This window comes from Ammospiza nelsoni, chromosome 18 (genome assembly GCF_027579445.1).
Source record: "Ammospiza nelsoni isolate bAmmNel1 chromosome 18, bAmmNel1.pri, whole genome shotgun sequence".
Taxonomy (NCBI): Eukaryota; Metazoa; Chordata; class Aves; order Passeriformes; family Passerellidae; genus Ammospiza; species Ammospiza nelsoni.
Window position 1 is genome coordinate 10,837,739 of NC_080650.1, and position 21,884 is coordinate 10,859,622.

Here is a 21,884-nt window from a genome sequence, read left to right on the forward strand (position 1 = left end):
AAAGGAAGTAGGGGTGTTTCATTATAGGGCTGTTTATTTAGATGCATAAAAACCACTCCCCCTCATGTTGTTATACATTAAAGAAGCCCAAGTGATTAGAGACACCCACTCAAGCACTAAATCCTTGGAACAGTGGCTGCTCTGCAGCCTGGTAAGGAAACATCCAAGCCTTGCTTCTCCTCCCAGCATTTGCACCTGTACTTTTTCTCAATCCCTGCAGAAATGAGCTGAACTGCTGCTGGGTGCTTGGCTTATGAGCCTCAGTGGAAGGGGCAGAAGATGAGGCTGGTGCTCAGATTGGGTTTCACTGCTGTTTCCTGACACACATTTTTAGAGCTGGTAAGTTTTAAAACTTCTAATACACTGAGCCTCATTCCTCACACTTAGCTGTGACATTGAAATGCAATTCCATCCTGGATCATCAGTGAGGCCAGTCACTCTTGTCAAAGCAGACTGATCCTCCCCACCTCTGCACTAACTGAAGTTTTCTGCATCTCAACTCAAAGCCTGGTTCCATCTTACCCACAGGAACAGTGCTAAAAATTCATCAATATTCTGACATAATTTAGTACAAGAGCAATTGATACAGAGAGCTGGTAGAATCAACTTTATTTACAGAATGTTACTGGGAAAGTGTCAAGTTAAAAAAGTATGAAAACAATCTTACAAGGACGAGCTGGTGATTGCATGTTTTACAGGGATTGTTTTGGGAACAACCACTGGAAGAATGGGTGACCTCCAACAGCTTCCAGGTTGGAGATTGCAGCTTGCTATTTCATACAACACTGTCTCTGCTGGACTGAAACAAACCCACCACAGCACACTGCCAAGGCTTATAAAATACAGACAAGTGATTTTTTTTTTTCCTCCTGCTGGTTTTGCTTTCAGTGAGACCAAAGAAAGAGCAAGTCTGTGAGAGTTCTGGTTTTACTTTCACCTCTTAAAAGAGCACAATGGCCTAAGCTAGGTAGGACATGACAGCAGTACTAGACTCAACACAAGTGAGGGAGTGAAGTGAGGAACCATGCACAAGGATGGAAGAGAACACTCAACTGTTCAGGGAAGTGAAACAAGCTTAAAAGGAACATAGTATTTTAAAACCAAATATACACAGTAAGATCACAAAACTACCCCATCCTCCCCCTTTCAAGCCACAGAACAAGACTCCAAGCCAAGTTTCACAGTAATGGCATCACCAGATGCACACTAGATTGAGGACAGTTCTTGGGACTCCCTTCTATGAACAGCACTGAAGGCAGTACAGAATATCCACAGCTGTGACTGAGGAGTTGAAGGGTGAGGATTCCAAGGCTCCATTTTGATGACCTTTAGTAACTGGCTTGAAAGATTAAAACAAGGAAAATACTGCAGCTAAATAAGGACCAGCACCAGCCCTCTTGAAAGAGCAACAACCAGTAGGTACCTACAGACTGAAGATCTGGCTTTATCATGACTGCACCAGGTCCCATCCTCAAGGCTTTTGAAGACTTAACAATTCTCTCATTTGGTGGCAAGAGTCACAGGGAATCAGACCTTTGTTACACAGACAGCAAGATGTGGGCTTTTACTTTGACACTTTAGCTACACTGAGTGCACAGTACGTGACAGAAAAATGTGAGAGAGAGACCTAGAGGAGATGAGCAGCAAGAAAAGGCAAAGCAACTTCATCCTGTTCACTCACACTTAGGATATGCAACTTTAATCTTAAAGAAAGTCCCACACGTACAATGGAGAAAGGTCCAAACCATAGGCACAACTAAAGCTCAACTGTTATCAGCTACTCTTATGTACAGCTGTATAGATTCAAAAAGGCTATTCTAGGTGTGTATGTACAAAAGATTGTTTATACACAAGTCTGTACAGAAGGGTCTATACATGTAGTTTTCTGCAGAAGGAATCCATAGCTGCTACCTCTACACTAGAGAATATCAGCACTTCATTCACATATCTTACAAAAACAAACAAACAAAAAAAATAGACACTTCCAGGATTAAACTGGCTTTGTCTTGCATCTAAATTTCTTCAGGCTTCACTATCCAAGCCATAATGGATCCTTTAGTCTTGATGCAGACATGAGACCAGGACAGGTGCCATGTGCTTTAGTCTCTCAAAAGGAAATTCTGCACAGGAGTGCTAAAAATAAAAGCCCCAAAAAACCAAAGAGAGGTGAAGTCCTGACTATGGACATTCTCATCCAGTCTAAAGAATCGCAAGTGTTCCACCCAGTGGTCACTTCACTGCCGGAATTCCAGTTCATCCACACTGATGACTTTGGATGGCATGGATGGAAGAGGCTGCTGCAACACATCTGAACCAAACCACTTTGCAAGGCCAATGGGAGAGCCACTCCTCTGGCTGGGGCGATGGTCGAGCTGTGTGTGCCCGTGAGATAATCCAGTCCGAGGCAGCACATTCTGAGGGGTTGTTTGTGCACCAGCAGGTGATCCCTGTGCTCCAGAGCCTGTGAAATGTAAAGTATTAGAGGTGCAGTAATACCCAGCACAGATTTGCCCTCGAGCTATCACCTGATAAGGCATGTGAGCTGAATGTGCCTTTTATTCATTCTATGAGCCCCAGAAGTCCAGGTACCACGGGTTTATTTTCATTAGTACTCCCATAAATGGCCTGACACTGCCAGTTCCGGACACAGACGGGTTTGAAGGGAAGACCAGGATCAAATAGCATTTCCCTGGAGAAGGTGGGTGGCCCGTGGCCCCAGAAGGCTGAAAGCCTGCACACATGCTGCAAGAGTCAGATCTGTCAGTATCAACACATGTTCTGAAACCAAACACTTCACTTGGACTTTGTTCTGGCATAACAGCTTGCATTGGCCCAAACCACCTGAGACCCACACAAGGTTAGTGATCGCGAATAACTAAATTAAAGTAGCTCCATGAATAACTAAATTAAAGTAGCTCCATGAATAACTAAATTAAAGTAGCTTCCTGCTAGCACAGTGCACTCAACACCCCAGAAAGGAGCCTTCTAGAACTCACTCCTGCTGTCTGTTCAAGCCTACCTGATCGTTGTAGCTGCTGTTGCATCATGGCGAGCTGCAGAGGTGTCCCCGAGCGTGGATTGAGGATGTGATGGCTTGCTGTTGGTAATGGATAAAAAGGCTGGCCAAGGATGGGAGCAGATATTCCCTGTAAGTGAGACAGGTCCACTCCAGGAGGAAGCATACCTGTGGAACATGAGCAAGAAAAACTTCTTACCTGATAAGCATAAGGAACTTCATGCAAAACAAAACATATGTATTTAGATGGGTTGGAATTTATTGTCCAATTTTAAAGATAAGTTCTGATATAATAAGGACTACCAGTAGTATCAGTTTGTGCTGCTCCTAACACAGTCTCAAAGAGAACATGCATGAACAGGAAAAAAAGTATGGATTACCTGCTTGCAGCAGAGGAAGATGCTGTGGATGGACCCCCTGTGCCATCATTCTCTGGACCAATCCTGGGTGCAGTTGATGAGCAGGTCGTACAAGTGGTACATGGGGAACAAGGGGTACTTGATGAACAGGACGAAGGAAAGGGCCTCCTGGTACTGGGGAGGCCATTGTAGGAGTCTTCCTACCAGCTGATTTGGGCCTGTAGTCTTGCTCTTTGGTGCAACGATTTGCTTGGGTAAGAGGTGTGGAACATGCAGAGCGTTGCAGTGCAGGTAGTTTGGTACCTAAGGTGGGCAAAGTTCCTTGATCTGCATTCTCCACAGAACTAGACAGTAGGTTATCTGTAGCTAGAATTGAATACAGCTATTACAGTCCACGGCTAGAAATTGCACCTAATGAAAATTAAAGCTTAATGATTGGATTTGATAGGTTCCAGAACTAGCTGAACTGTAGTCATATATATTTAATAGCAAGCATCTTTTTTCTGGATGCTTCTGGCCAAATTATTTCAAAAAGAGTACTGAGAAGGAATTTGTTCCACAGGAATCCCTGCACAGGAAACTTAAATCAGTTTAGAATCAACAGTAACTCAATTTTTAATTCTTATTTTTCCTTCTTAGGAATTTTGAACTGGCAGCACAGATGAGTCAGTGCCAAAGGTGACAGGAGGTACAAGAGATCCTCCCTAGACAAGATTATAAGTTGGAGTTGTGCCAGAAGTCTGGCCAAAGGTGGTTTTTCAGTTTAGCTGCGCTTGGGGGTTAACAGCAGCCTTCTATATCTGATATCTGCTTAGCAAGATTTGGAACTAAGGCACCTCCAGAAGCAACTTCCACAGATCATCCAGAAGAGTTAGAGAAGGCCTGAAATACCCTGGCATTAAGTACTGCAGTGGAGATATTTCAGTTGGACTGCTACCATGAACTGCAAGTTGCCTCTGCAGCTACCAGTGCTGAAGCATAATGCCACAGCCATTGGCCACGTGAGTCTGACTGGGTCAGGCAACTGGTGTTGAGCATTTCCTTTTAACAGCCTCTTACATCAGCTTGGGTGACAAAATGCTTCCCTGATCTGCTACACTTAAGAGTTTAACTGGTCTCAGCTTTGACTGTCCAGTTGTCTCAAGACAACTAAGTTTTCAATTATTGGCGTAGAGAGCTATGGAAGCATTATTGTCACTGTGCTTGTTCATCAAGAAAAGTTGCAAACAATTATGGTTCAGCCCTCTTAGTGTTGCTCAGAAATTGATAGGAAATAGAGATTAAGCCCTGGAAGAGCATCCCCTCCATAGCTCTGGCCCCTCCTCCCATAGGCTCCCTCCTCATCTCCACAGCTAAGGAATGTCTAAAGGTAGCCTGGATGCATTATGTGCCGAGACAATCTGAGTGTATTCCAAATCCCTTTTGCCTGTGGTATTTTAAAGCCATTACAATACCTTCATTTGGTCTCTGATTTTCATCTTTAACATCACTGATTTTCATTTTCCCAGAAACTGGATCCTCTTTGCTTTTCTCTTTGCTCTCGTACATCTTGCGAATCACCGAGGTAGGTGTGAAGGAAGGAGACAGCTGCAGAGGACACAGTGAGAAACTCACCTCACCCAGGGCTCATTATCCAGGCCACAACATCTCAGCTGTGGGAGGACACCAATTCTAGCACATCCTTTCCATTTAAAGCCCTTTTGAATCAGCTGCTGCGTGCCCATGATTTTACTTCACCTCATTTCATAGCTTTATTCTATAGATTAAGCATTTCTCTTTAGCTCTTTTGCAAGTCCAATATCAAAACCTGCAGCTGTTCTCAGTTAAATGTATTTTAACAGGCTTGAAGTAAAATAGCTGAGCTGTAGTGTAAGTTACAGCTGTTTCCTCTTTGCTATTAGTTCAGAAGAGCAATTCCATAGGAATTCCTATAGAGCTGCTTCATCTGCATGAGCTCAGGGCTGATGTTCTGCAGAGAATTATTGCCTCATTTGGGTTCCCCACATTCAGAGTTCCATAGCACCTGTGGAAGTCACTCATTTGGAATATAAACCTTTATTACTTGTTTCATTTGGCAGGTGATGGAGCTGCAAGTACTTGACTGATTAACTGGAAAATTTAGATGAAAATTGCATTCTACATAATGCTGAAGGTAGAGAGGCAACAGCTTGGCTTTGAGATTTCACTAATCTTCAAAGTGACCCTGAAGCTCCTAGGCATTACTTCAACCCACAGACACTTAGGTCAAACACTTCACACCCAAACACCAGTGTTCTCTAAAGCATTTCATGGCTTTCAGCACCTGTCTTAAAATTTAAGCACCAAAATATGATTGCTTGGTTTTTCATAACCACCTTCATTTGGCTTCAGAACATGAGGTCAAGGTAACATTAATAGTATTTCTTCAGTTTTAGGTAAGACAGTGGTCAGAAAAGGCTCTTTTCCAAGGTAAAGACATTCAGTTAAGCATGAAGGAAAAATCATTCCTGTGTCACATGGTCACCGATACAACATGAATGTGATTAACTGGATGGCCTCCCTTTCCCCCATCAATGACCACTGCTGAACTCTGGTAACTGCAGACTCTGTGACAGTTCTCCTACAACCACTGAACATCAGGTACTGACCATGCTTGTAATGGATGCTGCAGGGGCTGGAGAAGATGCACTCCCTCTGTGTCCTGGTGCAGGGGATTTGGTCATTCTCTGCTGCCTGTGAAGGGACAGGGAGTCAGAAGCAGCTCTGGTCTTGGCACAGAACCAAAGGCAGCACTGCCAAGAACCAATGCAATCCTGAGTGACTAGTGCTAATATCTATTGAAAGACAATACTCACATTAAAAATCAGTTAACAGCATATCCCCTACATTTTGCAGTCAGGTCCTCACCTGTTTCTGTAGCCATCTCTGCTTTTGTCCATTTGTGGTTTACCAAAGCCATGCTGGTAGAAATTTGCTGCATGTATGGCCAAGTCATGTGGGAGTGCCAGTCCCTCTAATGCAGCTTGCTGGATCTCCAGGGGACTCATCTGAGGTACAGTTGGAGAAAAAGCACACAAGTCAAAGCCTGTATTTGGCTGGGTTTTTAAAAAATGTATTGAAGACTGATTGCTATAGCTACTAATGTCTTCACCAACATCTGCTCACCAACAGTCTGGTTTATTAACAGGCAATAGATGTTTCAAAAAATTTTGTACTTCAGATACTCTAAGATGGGCCAAATTGCAATGAGGTTTGGAGACTGTACTAAATTAGACTTGTATCCTCACACTCAGAGAAAACTTAAAGCACAAACATCTGGGTGCAACAACTACATATTTCTACACATGTTAGCTCTAGACCACAGAAGACAAAGACATGCAAATACATTAAACAAAAAGCAGGTCATCTAACCTGTGCAGCAACTGGGCTCATGGGCTTCCTTACACCTGGAAATGGATCACCAAGCAACTGCTGAGAACCTTGTCCAAAACCTAAAGAATACAGAACAGTTGTTTTTAAAAGCACTAACAGTTCCTTTCAATACAAAGAATACATATCCCAAAGTAAAATAATGCTACATGAATTAAGGATTCCTTGAGAAGACTCTCAGCTCACCCCTTAAATCTACCTAGAGCTACATCTCTTCCTTGTCACAGAGCTGGAGAGCTACAAAGGGGCTCCTGGTAGTGTTTTGTAGTACAAATGGCCAAGTACTCCTTGGAATTAATTTTTACACAGTAGCTGAGCACATTATTCCTCACCAGAACTCACTGTGAGCTCTGGGTGATGAATTTAACATTAGAGACTAGTAAGTGAAAAGGCACTTAGCACTCAAAAGGCAGACACTGCCCTAGTTGCCCACCAAGTGCCAGGAAGTTTTTCTAATTCTAAAAAGCAGTCTTAAAAAACCCTCAGGCAATAAAAGCCCCCTTTGCAGGCAGCCTCACCAATGGGGGAAGATATTCTGTGGCGCAGGTAATCTGCAGAAGCAGCTCGAGCAGGGAACACAGGAGGGATGGGGGGAGAGGGGGCTCTCTGTGCCAGCAGGGAGGCTGCAGGCTCCAAACCACCCATCAGCCCACTCAACACATTCGATGAAGCAGGTCTGGTAATGGGTGGACCAAGAAGCTCCTAAGAATAATTAAAGAAAGAACATTCAAAATAGGACAAATTTACACAAACCAGCTCATTTTACTACACCACAGCCTGCCCTATTTATAGCAACTTGGAGACAAGGGGACCTGTGCAACCAGATACACCAATCCTGCTTTGCCCAGAATTAGGCACTCAGCAAGCTTTTCATTTTCAAGCTGTAATTACAGGAAGTAACATGACAACACAAATTTTTAGGTAAACTGATCTAGTCCCTGGCTCTTTTTTTATAGTATCTTGTCTGATATTATAAAGAAAGGACACACTGAATGGATCAATGTGATCCATCAGAGACACTGTTAAGGATGACTGACACTGCCAGTATCTTGTCTGACTGTTGATGCCATAAAGCCTTAAATGCCTTATTTTCAAATAATTTTTGTTTTCCCATTGGGGATATGCTTTTAAGTACTTCCCTCCCCCCAGTAACAATACCTGCAGAATATTCTTTGACAGAGGCTGGCCTGATATCTCTGGAGGTGACATTAAGTGGCTTTCAAGGCTCTGCTAAGAAAATGAAAACACTAAATTAGACATAAATACAACCAAGCTCATTAAGAGACTATCTACATTTGTTTCAGTGACAGAAATAATTTAATCTGTTGTGTTGAACAGTACTTTATGCAACAGCCAAATAAAATTTCAGCAAAGTTAAGGGCTGAGCTGGCTACAGATTTCCCCTAAGAAAAATGCCTGTACTAGACTGCATACAAGTATTTCACTGTGCCTTGTTCAAGTTTGGATCAAATATATGAATTTATGTAATTGTGTAAACCAGAGATGGACTACTGAGCCATTGGTTAACTGAAAATATGTACAAACTAAAAAGTGTTTGCATGTTAAAGAAATTAAGATATTTTTCTGTGCATCAAAACTGCACATTAATGTAAAGAGACACCCAGAGGCAAAGCATTGATTTAAGTCTGAGATCAATCTGCAAATTCTTCACAGGGCAAATTCACATTCTTCACTATCCTTTAGTTAAGTGGGATGGGTCTAAAAGTCCTTGGGCATAGTTTGGCAGGAAAACCACATGCTTTAGACCTACTCGGTTGTTAGAAGTATCTTCTGGTGCCAGAAATATTTACTGACAGCTTCTGGGACAAGCACACTGCTTAGGCAGTTAGTGGCAGGATGAAATTTCATCCTACAATTCCTTGCAGTTTAAACCTTACTGTCATCTGTTGTTTAATATTAATCTTCCAGCTAACAAGTATTCACACTTCAGTTTCATCTTAGTACATGTGTGGTGGTGTTTGCAGGGGTCTTAGGATGAGGGAAGAGATGAGGATCTGACTCCATGTTTCAGCAGAAGGCTTGATTTATTATTTTATGATATATATTTATTAAAACTATACTAAAAGATTAGAAGAAAGTATTTAATGAGAAGGCTAGCTAAGAATAGAATAGGAATGGAAATGATAACAAAAGCTTGTGTGTTGGACAGAGAGTCCAAGCCAGCTGACTGTGATTGGCCATTAATTACAAACAACCACATGAGACCAATCACAGATGCACCTGTTGCATTCCACAGCAGCAGATAACCATTGTTTACATTTTGTTCCTGAGGCCTCTCAGCTTCTCAGGAGAAAAAATCCCAAGGAAAGGATTTTTCATAGAATGTATCTGTGGCATCCAAGTGCTGTTAAAAGTCAAGTGCAAAAGAACAGACTGTTCACTGCCATACCTCTACTAAACAAAGGTCACTAAAAGCATCTGGTAAACATTCAGGTGAGGGTTAGCATCTACTAAACAAAGGTCACTAAAAGCATCTGGTAAACATTCAGGTGAGGGTTAGCTGTTACCCCCCCAGGTCACCAGAGGCACTGGCTGCACTTACATTGACTTTGGGCTGGGAAGGCAGAGTCCCGCTTGCCTTCATGCTGCTGACCAGTTTGTTAAACGCTGTCATGTCCCCATCCTTCTTCATCTGCCTGGAGCCACTGACGTTCAGGGCTTCTTCCATCTGCTCAGCCATAAAGGGAGTGGCAATTTTCCCCTCCTGATCCACTTTCAGACCTTTTAGCCCAGCTTCGACTTCCTCCACTGAGAGTACAACCCCTGAATGTGCTGAGAAATACAGGAGAAATACTGGTAAACCACAGTTCTGGTCTCAAATGAGCCAATAATTCTTGTGCAGGTGTTGAATAGAAGTTGTTTGAAAACTAGGAACAGCCAAAAACTTATTTTTTGATACTGATGCTAACTGCCAAATCATGACTGATCTGGGTTTAGACTGACATTGTAATACATCAATATTCAGAGAACTGATACGAACAACTGCCACATAAGACTCCATAACAACCTGTTTAGGCTTCAGCTAGTAAATCCTTGCTCTTTCATTTATCCTGCAAGAAATGTTGTTACTACATTTTACAACTTTGCCTGCATTTAACAGAGAATATTAATGTGACAATTGAGTTGGTTTCTTTTCTCAATTAGGAAAGTTTCATTTATCTTATATTCCAGGATTCCAGATGGTTTTACAGCCACAGTGCAAGCCATGCCAAATTTCTGAAGCTCTCATAAGCAGAAAGAATACATACCTGGAAAATCTAGACACTTTAGAGACTCAGCTACACACTTAAGCTCAGTGTGTATAAAGTTTGAAGTAGATTTTTTTACTCAGAAATTAAAGCCTCTTACAGAAAGATTTCACTGGCATAACCAGCACAAGGTACAGGGCTCTTAGCAGCACTTTTTTCTGTACATGCATATATCTACACATATATAAACACCTACTGGTGCCTGACATCAAGGCTAAACATGCTTTATGGACCAGCTGACACACATCACAAGGCATGATACCTTAAAAGAAAAGGAAGAAAAGACAGAAACATGCCATGGGTTGCAGATATCGGACCAAAGAAACAAGATTTACTGGAAATTCGGGCAAGGAGGTGGAGAAAAGAAACAATGATGCAGACATGCAGCACAGAACATGAGCAAACATGATGTTGGTGGAGAGGAATTGATCTGAAAACTCCACAACACTTGAAGAGCTGTACAGCATTTTGTGGGAATGCAGAGGCCCACATCAGGTACTTTTGAGTAAATGGAAACTTCCTGACAGATTTTTCTTCCTTCATCCGTGGTTTGTGAGGATCAAAGTTGAAAAAGTTTTTAGTAGGAAAGTCAGACTAAGCAGAACAGAAATAGAACTACAAGTCTTTTTAAAGTGAAATTAAGGAAGCTCTCCACATGTTAGCCAACACTACCTACTCCAGACTGGATGTTTAAGAACATTTGCAGTGCTCAGATGCTTTCCTTCCTAGCTACCTCACACTAATCACTTTTTCTTCAGTCCAGTTTACATGGCAATACATGCTGCTTGCCAAAGAGAAACCAATTTGGAATTAGACCTCAAGATTTCACAGAACACATGCATTTTGTACACTCCATGCATGCTATGGGCCCAGACATGCAAATCCCTACACTGGAGGCACCCTTGAAAAAACAAAACCAAACAAATTCCCATTCTCAAGGCACTGTACAACTTCTGACACTTAATGGATCAATGTGCTCCATCACAGACACTGCCAAGGATGACTGACACTGCCAGTTTTTGGTAAAGCCAGAGTTTCAATGCCACAGTTTCAGAGCTGACATTACCAGTCACCACTATGAAAAACTGCAAATGCCATACACAAAGCTGGAAACTCAGATCAAGACTTGCATCATCTTATAGTTGTTTCTGGCCACTAAAACAGTCTGATAAAGTGATGTCATCCTGTGATTAGGATGAAAAGACCCAGTGATGATATTGACACAACTGAGAGCTGCTGAATACTGAGTTTTCAGTGCTGTAAGTAAATCTGTTACACTGCCTACTCCTGGATTTGGGCAGTTGAGGTTTCCAGAACACCAAGCCTCTTGCTGGGGGATACTGCATCACAAGAACTCGACAATAGCTGAAGAGGCACTTACTGCTCTCTCTAAGCTTTTCCTTGTTGGCTGAAAGACTTGAGAGAAGAGGTTTTAAGTCCACTTTGGCTTTCTGTAGCATTTCTAGGATGTCCACTTTGTTTTCAGAGTGGTCTTCCAATGGAATGGGAGCAAAGTAGTTTCCAGAGTTCTGGCCAGGGGAGAGAATGGCTTGCTCTAGACCTGCAACAGCAAAACCAGGAGCACTGCGACATCAGTTCACCAACCCAATGGCTCAAGATGAACATACACTGGCAACCAACCTCAGCAAGTCACTGCAAAGTTATGCCTCACACCCCTTGCCCAAGATCAGCTGGAGAGTCATCAGGAAGCACTGACAAGAACATTTATTAACAAAGAATTTACAGCTGCTTACTCTAAGAGCTTCCAAAAGAATGCCAAGTGCTTAAACTGCGGGAGAATTCACTGTCCTAAAGCCTTATCTGCCATCTTCTTATTGAATGAGTAAGAAAGAATGTGGAAGGAGGCTCCCTGACCCTGCCTTGTCCTGCAGCCTTACCTGCCAGCCTCTCCAGCTCCTCATGAGGGGTAGATCTCAAGCTGCTTGACCGACTTCCAGAACGACTGGGATTAGAAAACCACCTGCTGAACCTGCTGGCAGACACTGAGCCTTCCCCCAGCACATCCTCTATCATCTAAGGGAGGGAAAAAAGAAAAAATCTTAACATAAGCAAGATCAGCAACATTTCTGAGAAGCTTTACTGTGCAAGCAAGATTCTTCTGCTAGACAACTCGATGCTGCTCCCAGAGTTTCAAAGCTTTGATGTGCTTTTTTCCTGCAGTTAACATAACCCAGCATACATCCCTACCTGACACCAAATATTTACTCACAGTAAAACTGTAACTGGAAAAGCAGTCAGGGCTTTAACCAAAGGCCATTAAGTACACCATTTTAAAGTGGAAGTGACAAAAGAACCCCAAGTACTTAAAAACCAGTGCATTATAAAATATAACTCAAACTAAAACTTCTCCTATCCTGCAAGACAGTACCCAGTAAAAGCATGGCTCAATAGGCACAGATGCAGTTTCAGGCACCATGTTTTCTTTTAGACAAAAGGAAGAGCAGCTTCTTCCTCTCAGAGAAATTCGTTTTTTTCTGAAACAAGGAGCACTCAACACTATTTACAATAGAGAAAAAAAAAGTATTACTCCATTTGGTTTTGATTGCTTGACTCTAACATATTGTACAAGAAATGTACAAACCTATGATAACACTTGCCACAGACATCTCACCAGTACAAAGAAACTCCCATTTATAACAAGTTAGAACATCTGCCCAACTGCTTCATCAGCAGTTTTTTTCACTTGGGAAATTCCTGCTTTAAAAGGAGTCACCACCTTGCACGTATGCTGAAAATCAGATTATCAAGCCTAAAGAAACCATTTACAACTTCCATAGGGAGAATGAATTCCCCTCCATCTATTTGCCAAATCACTGGCACCATATAATGACTCTTTTCTAATGCAAGCAGTTTGTCCACATTAAAGATTAGGTCAGAAGTCCATTTGTTCTAAAACCTCAACATTTCTAAACCATGTCAGGTCTGTTTGTTTGCAGTCAGAACCCAATTTTTGACTTTTGACTGGTAGGCTGTGTTTATCCAACACAGGAGTAATACCGGTAAAAAATTAATTAACCTCTTAAAGATTTAAGTAATAAAGATTCAAACCCTTTCAGACATACATCCTTTCAGGCACTAGTGTCTCCAGACTCACTGCCTGCCAGGAACTCTGCACAGGAGATCTGCTTGCTGCATTTCCCAGACTAAGACAGAAAAAGCTGTCTTCAGCTAGGCTAAATTTGTACAATGAATCTTTTCTGAACATATCCTTAATAATTCTAAAGATCCATTCATAATGTCAATTTTGAGCCTTCAAGTAATGACCAAAAGAAAGGAAAAATGGTCAGCTAGTCTGCCTCAAACACTTACTTTGGAGCCAGTCCCAGGGATAACACCTTGGCAGAAACATCCTAACACTCCAAAGCTAAATCTCTGCAAATTCATCTTAAACTTACACATTTCATAAAGGAACTTCCACAAAGCAAGAAGTTTTAGCTTTCACAGAATGCAGCTGCAGCAAAAATGACTCTCATTAATTCACCCAGTCTTAAGCCCCAGAAAACTCACGGAAGCCAGGCCAGGAACACTTTTATCCAAGTTAAAGAACTCATTGAAGTCAAACTCTCCTGGAGCAGGTTCTTGTAAAACAGCTTCTCTAGGAACTTCTTGATCTGCTGGAGTTTCATTGGCAAGGACAGCTTGCACTTCATCCTCTTCTGCCACTCCGCCATTGCATTCTATGCCTTAAAAAGAAAACCAAGTGACTGCTGAATCACTGAATTTGGCTATTTCCTGTGGGAACAGGGCCTGACAGCCAATGCACTTGCCCAGGGATTAGAAGCACAGGCCCAAAAAAACCCCAGCCCCCAACTGACACCTCATCAGTTACACCCCACTGGCTCCTGCTACAACTCCTAGCACAGAGCTGCTAGTCTGGTAAGACTATCTAGCTCAAAAAACTAAGAACTGCCATTGAACTGGGCAAAACAACTGCATCCTGATCAGCCTGGGTTGTTATGCCACACCAAGCACATACAGCTGTTGCAGAGAGTCAACAGCTGCTCCTGGTTTTCCACCAAGAATCCTTTGGCAGCTCCTGCCTTCTTGATGTGGGTTCTTAATAGTCAACATATGACAAATACTGCTTCTCTTCCTTCACCAGGAGCAAGGCACTTCTCACTTTAAAGACTTCTCAGCAAGCTTGCACAGGGCACTGCAAAAAAGCTGTGACATGGCTACCAACTCCTGTGCTTGGAACTGCATTACAATTCAGTTATGTTGCACACCTGCAGAATTTCTAGCTTTAAAAAGTCATCTCTCTTGCCATACTCCAATTTTTTTTAATCATCTAATGACTGCACACAAATTCAAAGTTTCCTAATTCAGTTTAAAGCTATGTTACTGGGAGATGTATGCCCAGATCAGTGTTCCTAATGTTAGTATTACCATAAGGAAAAAAACTATTTCAAGCACCTCAGAGCATTAGCTTAATTTAAACAGAGCCTTTAGCACCCAGCAGGATATAGAAATGAACAAGACCTTTAGAATAACCTATCGACTTCTGATATCATTCAGCATCCATACAAGGTTTTTTCCCAGCCTCTCAATCTCACCTCTCTTTGAAAAAAGAAAAAAAGGTAACTTATCACCTAATTGATCTTTCAGGTTACAAACACCATTACAGACTTTATATCTTGTGCTTCAAGATGACCAAAAGCTGTGCAAACTTAAGATAAAGGTTTTCATCTACACTTGTCTGGATGTGTAACAGGCACCTGCACACCCAGCAATGAGCCCCTCTAGCAGACAAGCAGAGCTCCCCTGAGATTTGTCCTTACCTTCCTTCAGCGAGGCCGTGCGTCGCCTCGTACGCTTTCTGCCTTTGTGATCTTCCTCCAGAATTTTATCATCAAAGCCTGTCAGCTCAATGGTTTCAGACTGACTTGTAGGCCCAGCAGAGAACCACTCAGGTTCCTCTTCAGTGTAGGAATCATTCCTTCTTCGCTCCCCAAAGACACGTTTGCTGTCACCAAATTCCCTCTGAAGGGGAGATGTTAAAAACATTAGCCTTAATAAAATACTGCTTCCTAAGAGTCTTCCCCAACTTCCACCTTTCTCACCAGTTCTGGGTATTTTTACATGTGTATACAACCTCCTGTATGCTCTGTAAGCTTTTAAATTTAAGGCTTCACAGCTGAATTTCTTCTTCATTGCACCAAAAGCTATTGATCTGCAAGTGTTTCCATAAACTCAGTTCTGCAGCCTGAGAGTTAGCAGTTCCTTTTTTTTGTAAAAAAAGCCTGAAAGCATGGAAAGCACCCATTTACTGAGGTTATGCTTGCTGAAAACTGCCAGGTCAAGAACTACAAATGAACTATTAGACTTTTGAACCTCTTGCTAGTAAAAGTCAGCCACGGGCAGGGTTTGTCTGATAAACAGCATTACATACCTCCCTGTGAGCTCTCTGAAGGAATGCCAGTTTTGAAACACCAAGTGCTCACCCTTAAAGGGCTTGCTTGCACAGAACCCTCAGCTGCTGCATGCAGCTCACCTGCCCCAGGTGCTTTCAGTGCCCAGGTGTCCAAGCCCCCGATTTAACAGTGAGGAAAAGAAGGAACAAACCCTGAAGCGTTTATCCTTGTAGTCCCTGTCCCGATCGCGGTCCCGGGCGTCCCTGGAGTCCCCGCCCCGATGGTCCTTGTCGAAGTTCCTGGAGGAGATGATCCTGCCGCTGCCGATCCTGCGGCCGCCGATGACGCGGACGCCGTCGCTGTCCTTCTCCAGGGGGCTCCCCGCCCGCCGGGAGCTGACGGACGCTGTCACATGGCAGCCGCCCCCAAAGCTCCGCCTCTGGGGACTCAGCACTACATCCAAGTCATCTTCTTTCACTCGCTCTCTTGGATCTGCCAGTCAATGACCGCACAAAAAGCACTCAATTTAATGTATTAAAGACAAGTGAGTTGTGTGTATAGCACCCCTCTGTTCCATAGCCTTGCTGCTATCCACAGGAAGTGGAGACCACACGAAGTACAAAAAATTGACAGCTGGGTGTTGAGGAACTACTGCGGTCTCCTAGAAGTACCTGCTTTCCCACTATTAGACCTTTAAGTGCTCAGCTTTGAGTTGCAGGGAAATTGTCCCAGCACTTGCATTTCACACATGTATTCACTATTACAGGGCAAGAATAGGAGGATGTAACTGACTGCTGCACAGGCTTGTTCTTAGGTAACAGTCACCAGAAAACTCAGTATGGTCTAGTGGAACAACCAAGATTTCTTTGACACTTATCCTGTGCAGCCAAACATTTTTCAGAGACTTTGGTCTCTTTTGTGTTATCCCAACAGAAAGGTTTTGCCAACAGCCCAGGCTCAGTTTTGTGCTCAAACACACTCACCTACTATTCTACGCATAAGAGAGGTCCGATCTGAATCCAAATCTTTTTTAAAGCTTTCCACTGGTGAAGTTCTCCCTGAAGTTGGATATAAAGATGCATGCCACTTCTCTGGATCCCAGACACCATCACTAGGAAAATAAAATTGCAGCATTGTTTACTATCGTGTAGCCTAATAAATGCTTCATAATGATGCTGCTGGAAACCTAGAACTTACTGGTTAGCAACCTGTACAAGTGAATTATCCTTCATACCCAACTTTTAATCTGCTGTATTATGGTTTATTACTTCACACATAGTATTGGGATCTCTTCTGTAACAGCAAGGAAGTACAATATCCAGTATCAGGTTTTAAAAGACTAGTTATTGTTGAAGCTTGCCTGGTACACTGCAAAACAGTTCAAGCAGATCATATGGTGCTGCTCTTAAGCATTTGGGTAATTTTACCTCAATCTCACACTCCCACAATAAATTCATCTGAATAGTAAAGAAACTGCTCCTTAATAAACTTACAAACACTAGTCAAGAACACACATCTCCATTTTTTAGTGAGGTACAGTGACAACATGGGAGAGTAATCCACTAAGCAAGGCAGCCTGTTGCAGCCTGACCCAGTCTGTGCTACACACCCATCCATGTTCTTGGTACTTTTTCCTGCAAGTCTGTAAGACTTGTGTTGTGTGAAGTTATGAGATCCAGCAGAAAATAATCTCTGTTCAAAGAACAAAATACTTGGCCAGAGCACTGAGCCCTTCCTAGCAGATTAGTACTTCTGAAAACTGGACTCTGTAGCAGTCTGAACTTTGTGGCACATATAACCTCCCATCAACATAAGAGCACTTCTTAGCTAAGTGTTTTTTTGCAATTTAAACTTTTGCTTTGAAAGAAATGTATATAGCCTTTGTATAATCAAGAAAATACCTGTCATATTTTTCAGAAAGACAAGAAGGTCTTTTCTTAGAGTAGGGACGCTCTTTAATATCCAGTAGCTCCTCCTAGGGAAAAAAAAAAAAAAAAAAAAAACAAAAAAAAACAAAAATCAAGACAGGAGTTTTGATTCACACCCAGACAAGATTTAAGTGACTCAAACCATCTATTCCAGACTGCCTGTCCAATTTAGTGTTTTAATTTGACAGCCCAGGTTTCCCAATATGCTGTTTCCTATCCTGTGAAATACAGCACTGCAAGTTTATATTTCAGTTGTTCTACCAGTGGCCACTGACCAAACACTTATTCAAAGCACTAAGCCTTACTAGGCCAGGCTCAGTTTCTTGTGAACACTCCAAGGCTGCTCACACCATAAATGTTTATGTATTCACTTCCCTGGACACTTCAGCCTAAAAACAACACAGGCATCACGGACACCAGAGCAGCTGAGTTCTCAAGAAGGAATCAAAATTGCTGTGGTTAATGCTATATAGAGTTCAGCAGGTAACAAAAGCATTAGCACAATTTCAGTTACTGGTGTAGATCTGTGAATTCTAGACAAGCTTGCCATTTCTGACCATCACCAACTCCCAGATATTATGATACGTGTTATACAATTACCCATTCCACCCAACACTGAATAAATGCTGAATAGTTTATTTTCCCACTTTCTACCAGCTTTGAGCAGCCCTTAGCTTACCACTGCACACCCTGAGCAGTCACCCAACTGGCAACCAGTGCAGTGTCACTGCAGTTTGCTGCATTCAGAAAGCATTATTAATGGTGTGATCATCAGTGCTTTAAATCAGCATTAACTCTGCTGCACATTTCTAGTTACATTTACTCATTCTCCCAAGATCCCCTTTCTTCAACCTGCCCCACTCCCAACTGTACTGAAATATTCAGAACTGTGCAGGGATCAATGAGCAGCTGGAAGAATAAAGAAATCCTAACAGCAGACACCATACATCAGCCAAACTGAAAGAAATCTGTTTACCCTTTGCCCCCAAAACCACAATATCCTTCAGAACCCTTACATCATTTTCCCCACATTATTAAAATCAGTTCATTAACTATGTGAGTTGGACACTTGCTCTAGGTGGCAATTTGGTAGCTGGATAAAACTTTAACATCCCCATCCCACCCCAGGCATCACCATTAAAGGGAGCCTGGCCTCCCTGCCCACAGCTTCCCAAAATAAACCTCAATCTGTGAGGAACATCAGTGCTGTAACACTATCAGAGCCTGATGCAGACACTACAGTATTAACAGCCCTGTCCATCAGCACACTGGGAACGGGTTGTTCTGCTGGCCACGAGAGGGAGTCCAGGCTCTCATTCACATCCTATCACAATTCTTCCACTCAAGTGAGGAAAATTTGAATTGTTTCTTGCCTTTCAGTCATTAGCTGTGCACCCTTGGGGGAACAGCTTCCCAAGAACCAGCAAAGACACAGCTTAAACTGTAGAGCACTCCTCCTACAGAGGAGATAAATGCTGGCACTTCCACCTGGGGGGGTTTATGTTTAATTCACATACATTCTAAGCAGGCTGGAGGGAAAAGTGTGCTTAGCTGTTATCATACAGTTTTAAGCAGAAAGCTTAGAACTACTCAGAGAATGAGCCAGATATTTTCCTAGTGGTAGTAAATGAATATAAACCATTAAAGGAAATCACTCCTCTTTCTATCAGCAGCACATACCCTAAAACAGTGTTCCCTCAATCCCTAATTAGTAGGAAACTGTAACACAGGAAAATGCCCCACAATGTTGATTATCTCACCACATTAAAATATTTGACCTGTAACGTGTAGGGAAACCATATGATGTGAAGTATTTTAACACAGACTGATTTCTGGTATTTCTTGATTCAGGCTCCTTGGAAACCAACTGATAAACAGGACTAGGCACCCTCTGGCACTAGTTCTGCAGCTTTGTCCTGGTCAGAAACCATAGGTACTGAATTAACAAAACTGAAGCTACAGAGGCATTGCTTTCAGTCAACAGCCACCACCACCACTGCCCTAAAAAGTAGAGCAGAAATTGAAGCTGAATTCAGCTACTACAGAAGAGGACTTAGGCAAGACTGAATGAGAATAGAGACCACTTTTTCAGCAGGGGAGCTTTAAAAACAGCTCCTCTCTTTCACTTAGCAGTTAACTGACTAACTAGGTCTGAATAACAATATACTTTGCATCCTCAAAAGTTAAGGGTACATCTTTTCTCAGAAGTTAGAGAGATTTAGAAAGCTGTGCTATTCCCAAGAAGTTTTGCCAATTCTGATGTACGTGGTTTATTGTTGATGTCTACTTAAAATAAGCTAGAGCTCTGCTATCTCAACAGAACATAGCCACAATGATAACTTCTTTTTCCTTTAAAAAACAACCTACTAAAAAGCCAACAGCTCCAAATTCCTCAAGAAAGATAACACAGTCAGCAACAATATACTATCTCTCCTGTTCCACACTTCAGGCCATTTGCTGCAAAGTATCTTAACAGCTTTTCACAAAGCAATGACCACCTGTTCCCACAGCTTGCAGCCATGGGAAAATCAACCACCATTACAGACACTTCCCAAATGCATTTTTCAGCAGTGGTACCAAATCCCCAAACAAAATTTGAATCCTAAACCCTACAGCATATCAAGCTCACTTAGTACTAGAACAATCTTTTTTATTGGCAAGTTATTTGGCTCTTCTTCCTCTCATACATATATTTAGGCATCACAGTTAAACATAAGCACCTGTGTTAACGTTACAACACTAAGCATTGATTAGAGTCACAACTGTTGAGGCTTCCAGCAATCAAACATGAGCAATTCTAAGGTTACAACAGGCATCCAGTAAATATATGAGAGGTCCTGATAAGATCTATGTGCTACACCTTCCTAGGAAATGGCACCTACTGCAGGAAAACATTTTTGGTCAACTTCTCAAAAGAAGACTGCTGAAAACAGAACTACCAAGTGCTTGAGAAAGCTGGTAGAACAACATACTTCAGACTCTACAATAATCTCTGAGCACATGCTGTAGGGAGCTCAGCTATTAAAATAAGGTGGTGGGAAATCAAAAGCATATCGAGGACAAGATTGCACAACTGCATCACATTTAACCAGCTGCTCATTTGATACCACTTGGTAAATCCTAATCCAGGCAAAGGCTTTTCAGCTTTCACCTCACTGTTTCCCTCTCACAGAAGCCTCCACGTCCCACTCTACTCCTGCGACCGAGACTTTCACGCACAACTCAGAGACGAAACAAAAGTGATCTAACCTTTGTGTAACGATGTGGGTATTTAGTTGTAATTCTGTTCAGCTCTAGGAAAGCATCGCCATTTTCAGTTTCTGTTGCTGCACCTCCTCTTTTATCCATAGTTACTTCAAAGCCTTTGACCGCGGAGCTAATTAAAACAAAACCAACCCGTCAGATTTCAAGACGTACCTTTCTAGAGGGTGCATTTTCTCTCCAGCCCGAGTCAGTTTAGCACTCGGGCACAGCAAAGCAGAGCGGCGCTCCCCAGCAGCGCCCGTTCCCTCCCAACCCTGCCCCTTCCCCCGGCCCAGCCGGGCGGCTCTGCCTGAAGGGTCCGAGGCGCCCCGGGAGCGCGGCCGGCCCTATCCGCGCCCGGGCAGCTCCGGCACTCGGGGCATCGCTCTGCGGGCACGGCCGGGGCGCGCGGCCCCGGGACCCGCTCCCCACACAGCCCGCGGGGCCCTGAGGGGCCGGGCGCCGCTCGCCCCGCGCCGAGGGGGCAGCGCGGCCGAGGCGCCGTCCCGAGGCGCCGGAGCCGGGGAGGGGAACGGCGGCAGCGGGGCAGGTGACTCAGCGGATCCCCGCCCGGCCGCACTCACCGGCGGGTGTCCCGCGCCGCTCCGCTCCGCTCAAGGCCTCACCGCCGCCCGCGGCGTTTCCTGCTCCGGCCGCCGGCCCCACTTCTCCCCCGCCCGCCCCCACTGAGGGGCCGCACACGCCCCGGGCCGGCGCTGCCGCCGCCGCCGTCCCCCCCCCCAGCCCCGGCCGCCCCGCGCAGCCCCGCGCGCCGCCGCCGCTCCCGCTCCGCCCGGCGCCGCCTCCGCTCAGCCGCCGTAGCCGGGGCCTCGCGCCGCCCGCTCCGCACCCATTTAACGCCCCGCGCGCAGGCGCGTCGGGCGCGCGCGCCGGGGGCTCCCCCGCCTGCCGCCTGCCCGCGAATGGGCGGCGGGAGGCGCTGACGGCGGGCGGGCTGCGCTCCCGCCCCGTGTCCCCGTCGCCGGCCGCCCCGCGGAACCGGCGTCTCACCCTGCGAGCGGTGCGGTGGGTGAGGAGAGGCGCGGGGCTCGGCGAGGGCCTGCAGGCAGTCTGGGCGGGCAGCCCTGCGGGGGAGGCGGCCGCCGGCGGGATGCGGTGCGCGCCATGTGCGGGGCGGCGGCGGGATCGGCGGGTCCCTGTCCCGGGACTGTCGCCGTGTCTCCGTCCCGCCTCAGGGGCAGCGCGGGGTCGGAGAAGGGCGGGAAGCGGCGAGGCGATCGCGGCTGAGATGAGCTGGGAGCGCGCTCGGCGGGCGCTCCCCTCGCCCC

At 44.3% G+C, this 21,884-nt stretch overlaps 1 protein-coding gene across 5 annotated transcripts; it reads right to left on the minus strand.

The window, feature by feature from the left end:
- Positions 1–592: 592 nt before the first annotated feature.
- Positions 593–21,304, minus strand: EIF4ENIF1 (eukaryotic translation initiation factor 4E nuclear import factor 1). 5 transcript variants are annotated; one of them, XM_059485204.1, is made up of 19 exons: positions 21,180–21,304; positions 20,602–20,728; positions 17,326–17,399; positions 16,408–16,535; positions 15,636–15,916; positions 14,852–15,053; positions 13,581–13,756; positions 11,951–12,086; positions 11,434–11,613; positions 9,347–9,576; positions 7,942–8,010; positions 7,302–7,485; positions 6,766–6,845; positions 6,262–6,401; positions 6,003–6,087; positions 4,830–4,962; positions 3,397–3,741; positions 3,020–3,184; positions 593–2,461 (listed from the first exon to the last, which is right to left on the minus strand). In XM_059485204.1, the coding sequence occupies exons 2-19, from the start codon at positions 20,698–20,700 to the stop codon at positions 2,235–2,237; spliced, it is 2,934 nt and encodes a 977-aa protein (XP_059341187.1). In that variant the 5' UTR covers positions 20,701–20,728; positions 21,180–21,304; the 3' UTR covers positions 593–2,234. The 5 variants fall into 5 exon arrangements, with proteins under 5 accessions (XP_059341187.1, XP_059341190.1, XP_059341188.1 ...); XM_059485207.1 differs by having other exon boundaries at positions 3,397–3,459; positions 7,942–8,013; XM_059485205.1 differs by having other exon boundaries at positions 3,397–3,678; positions 7,942–8,013.
- Positions 21,305–21,884: the final 580 nt, after the last annotated feature.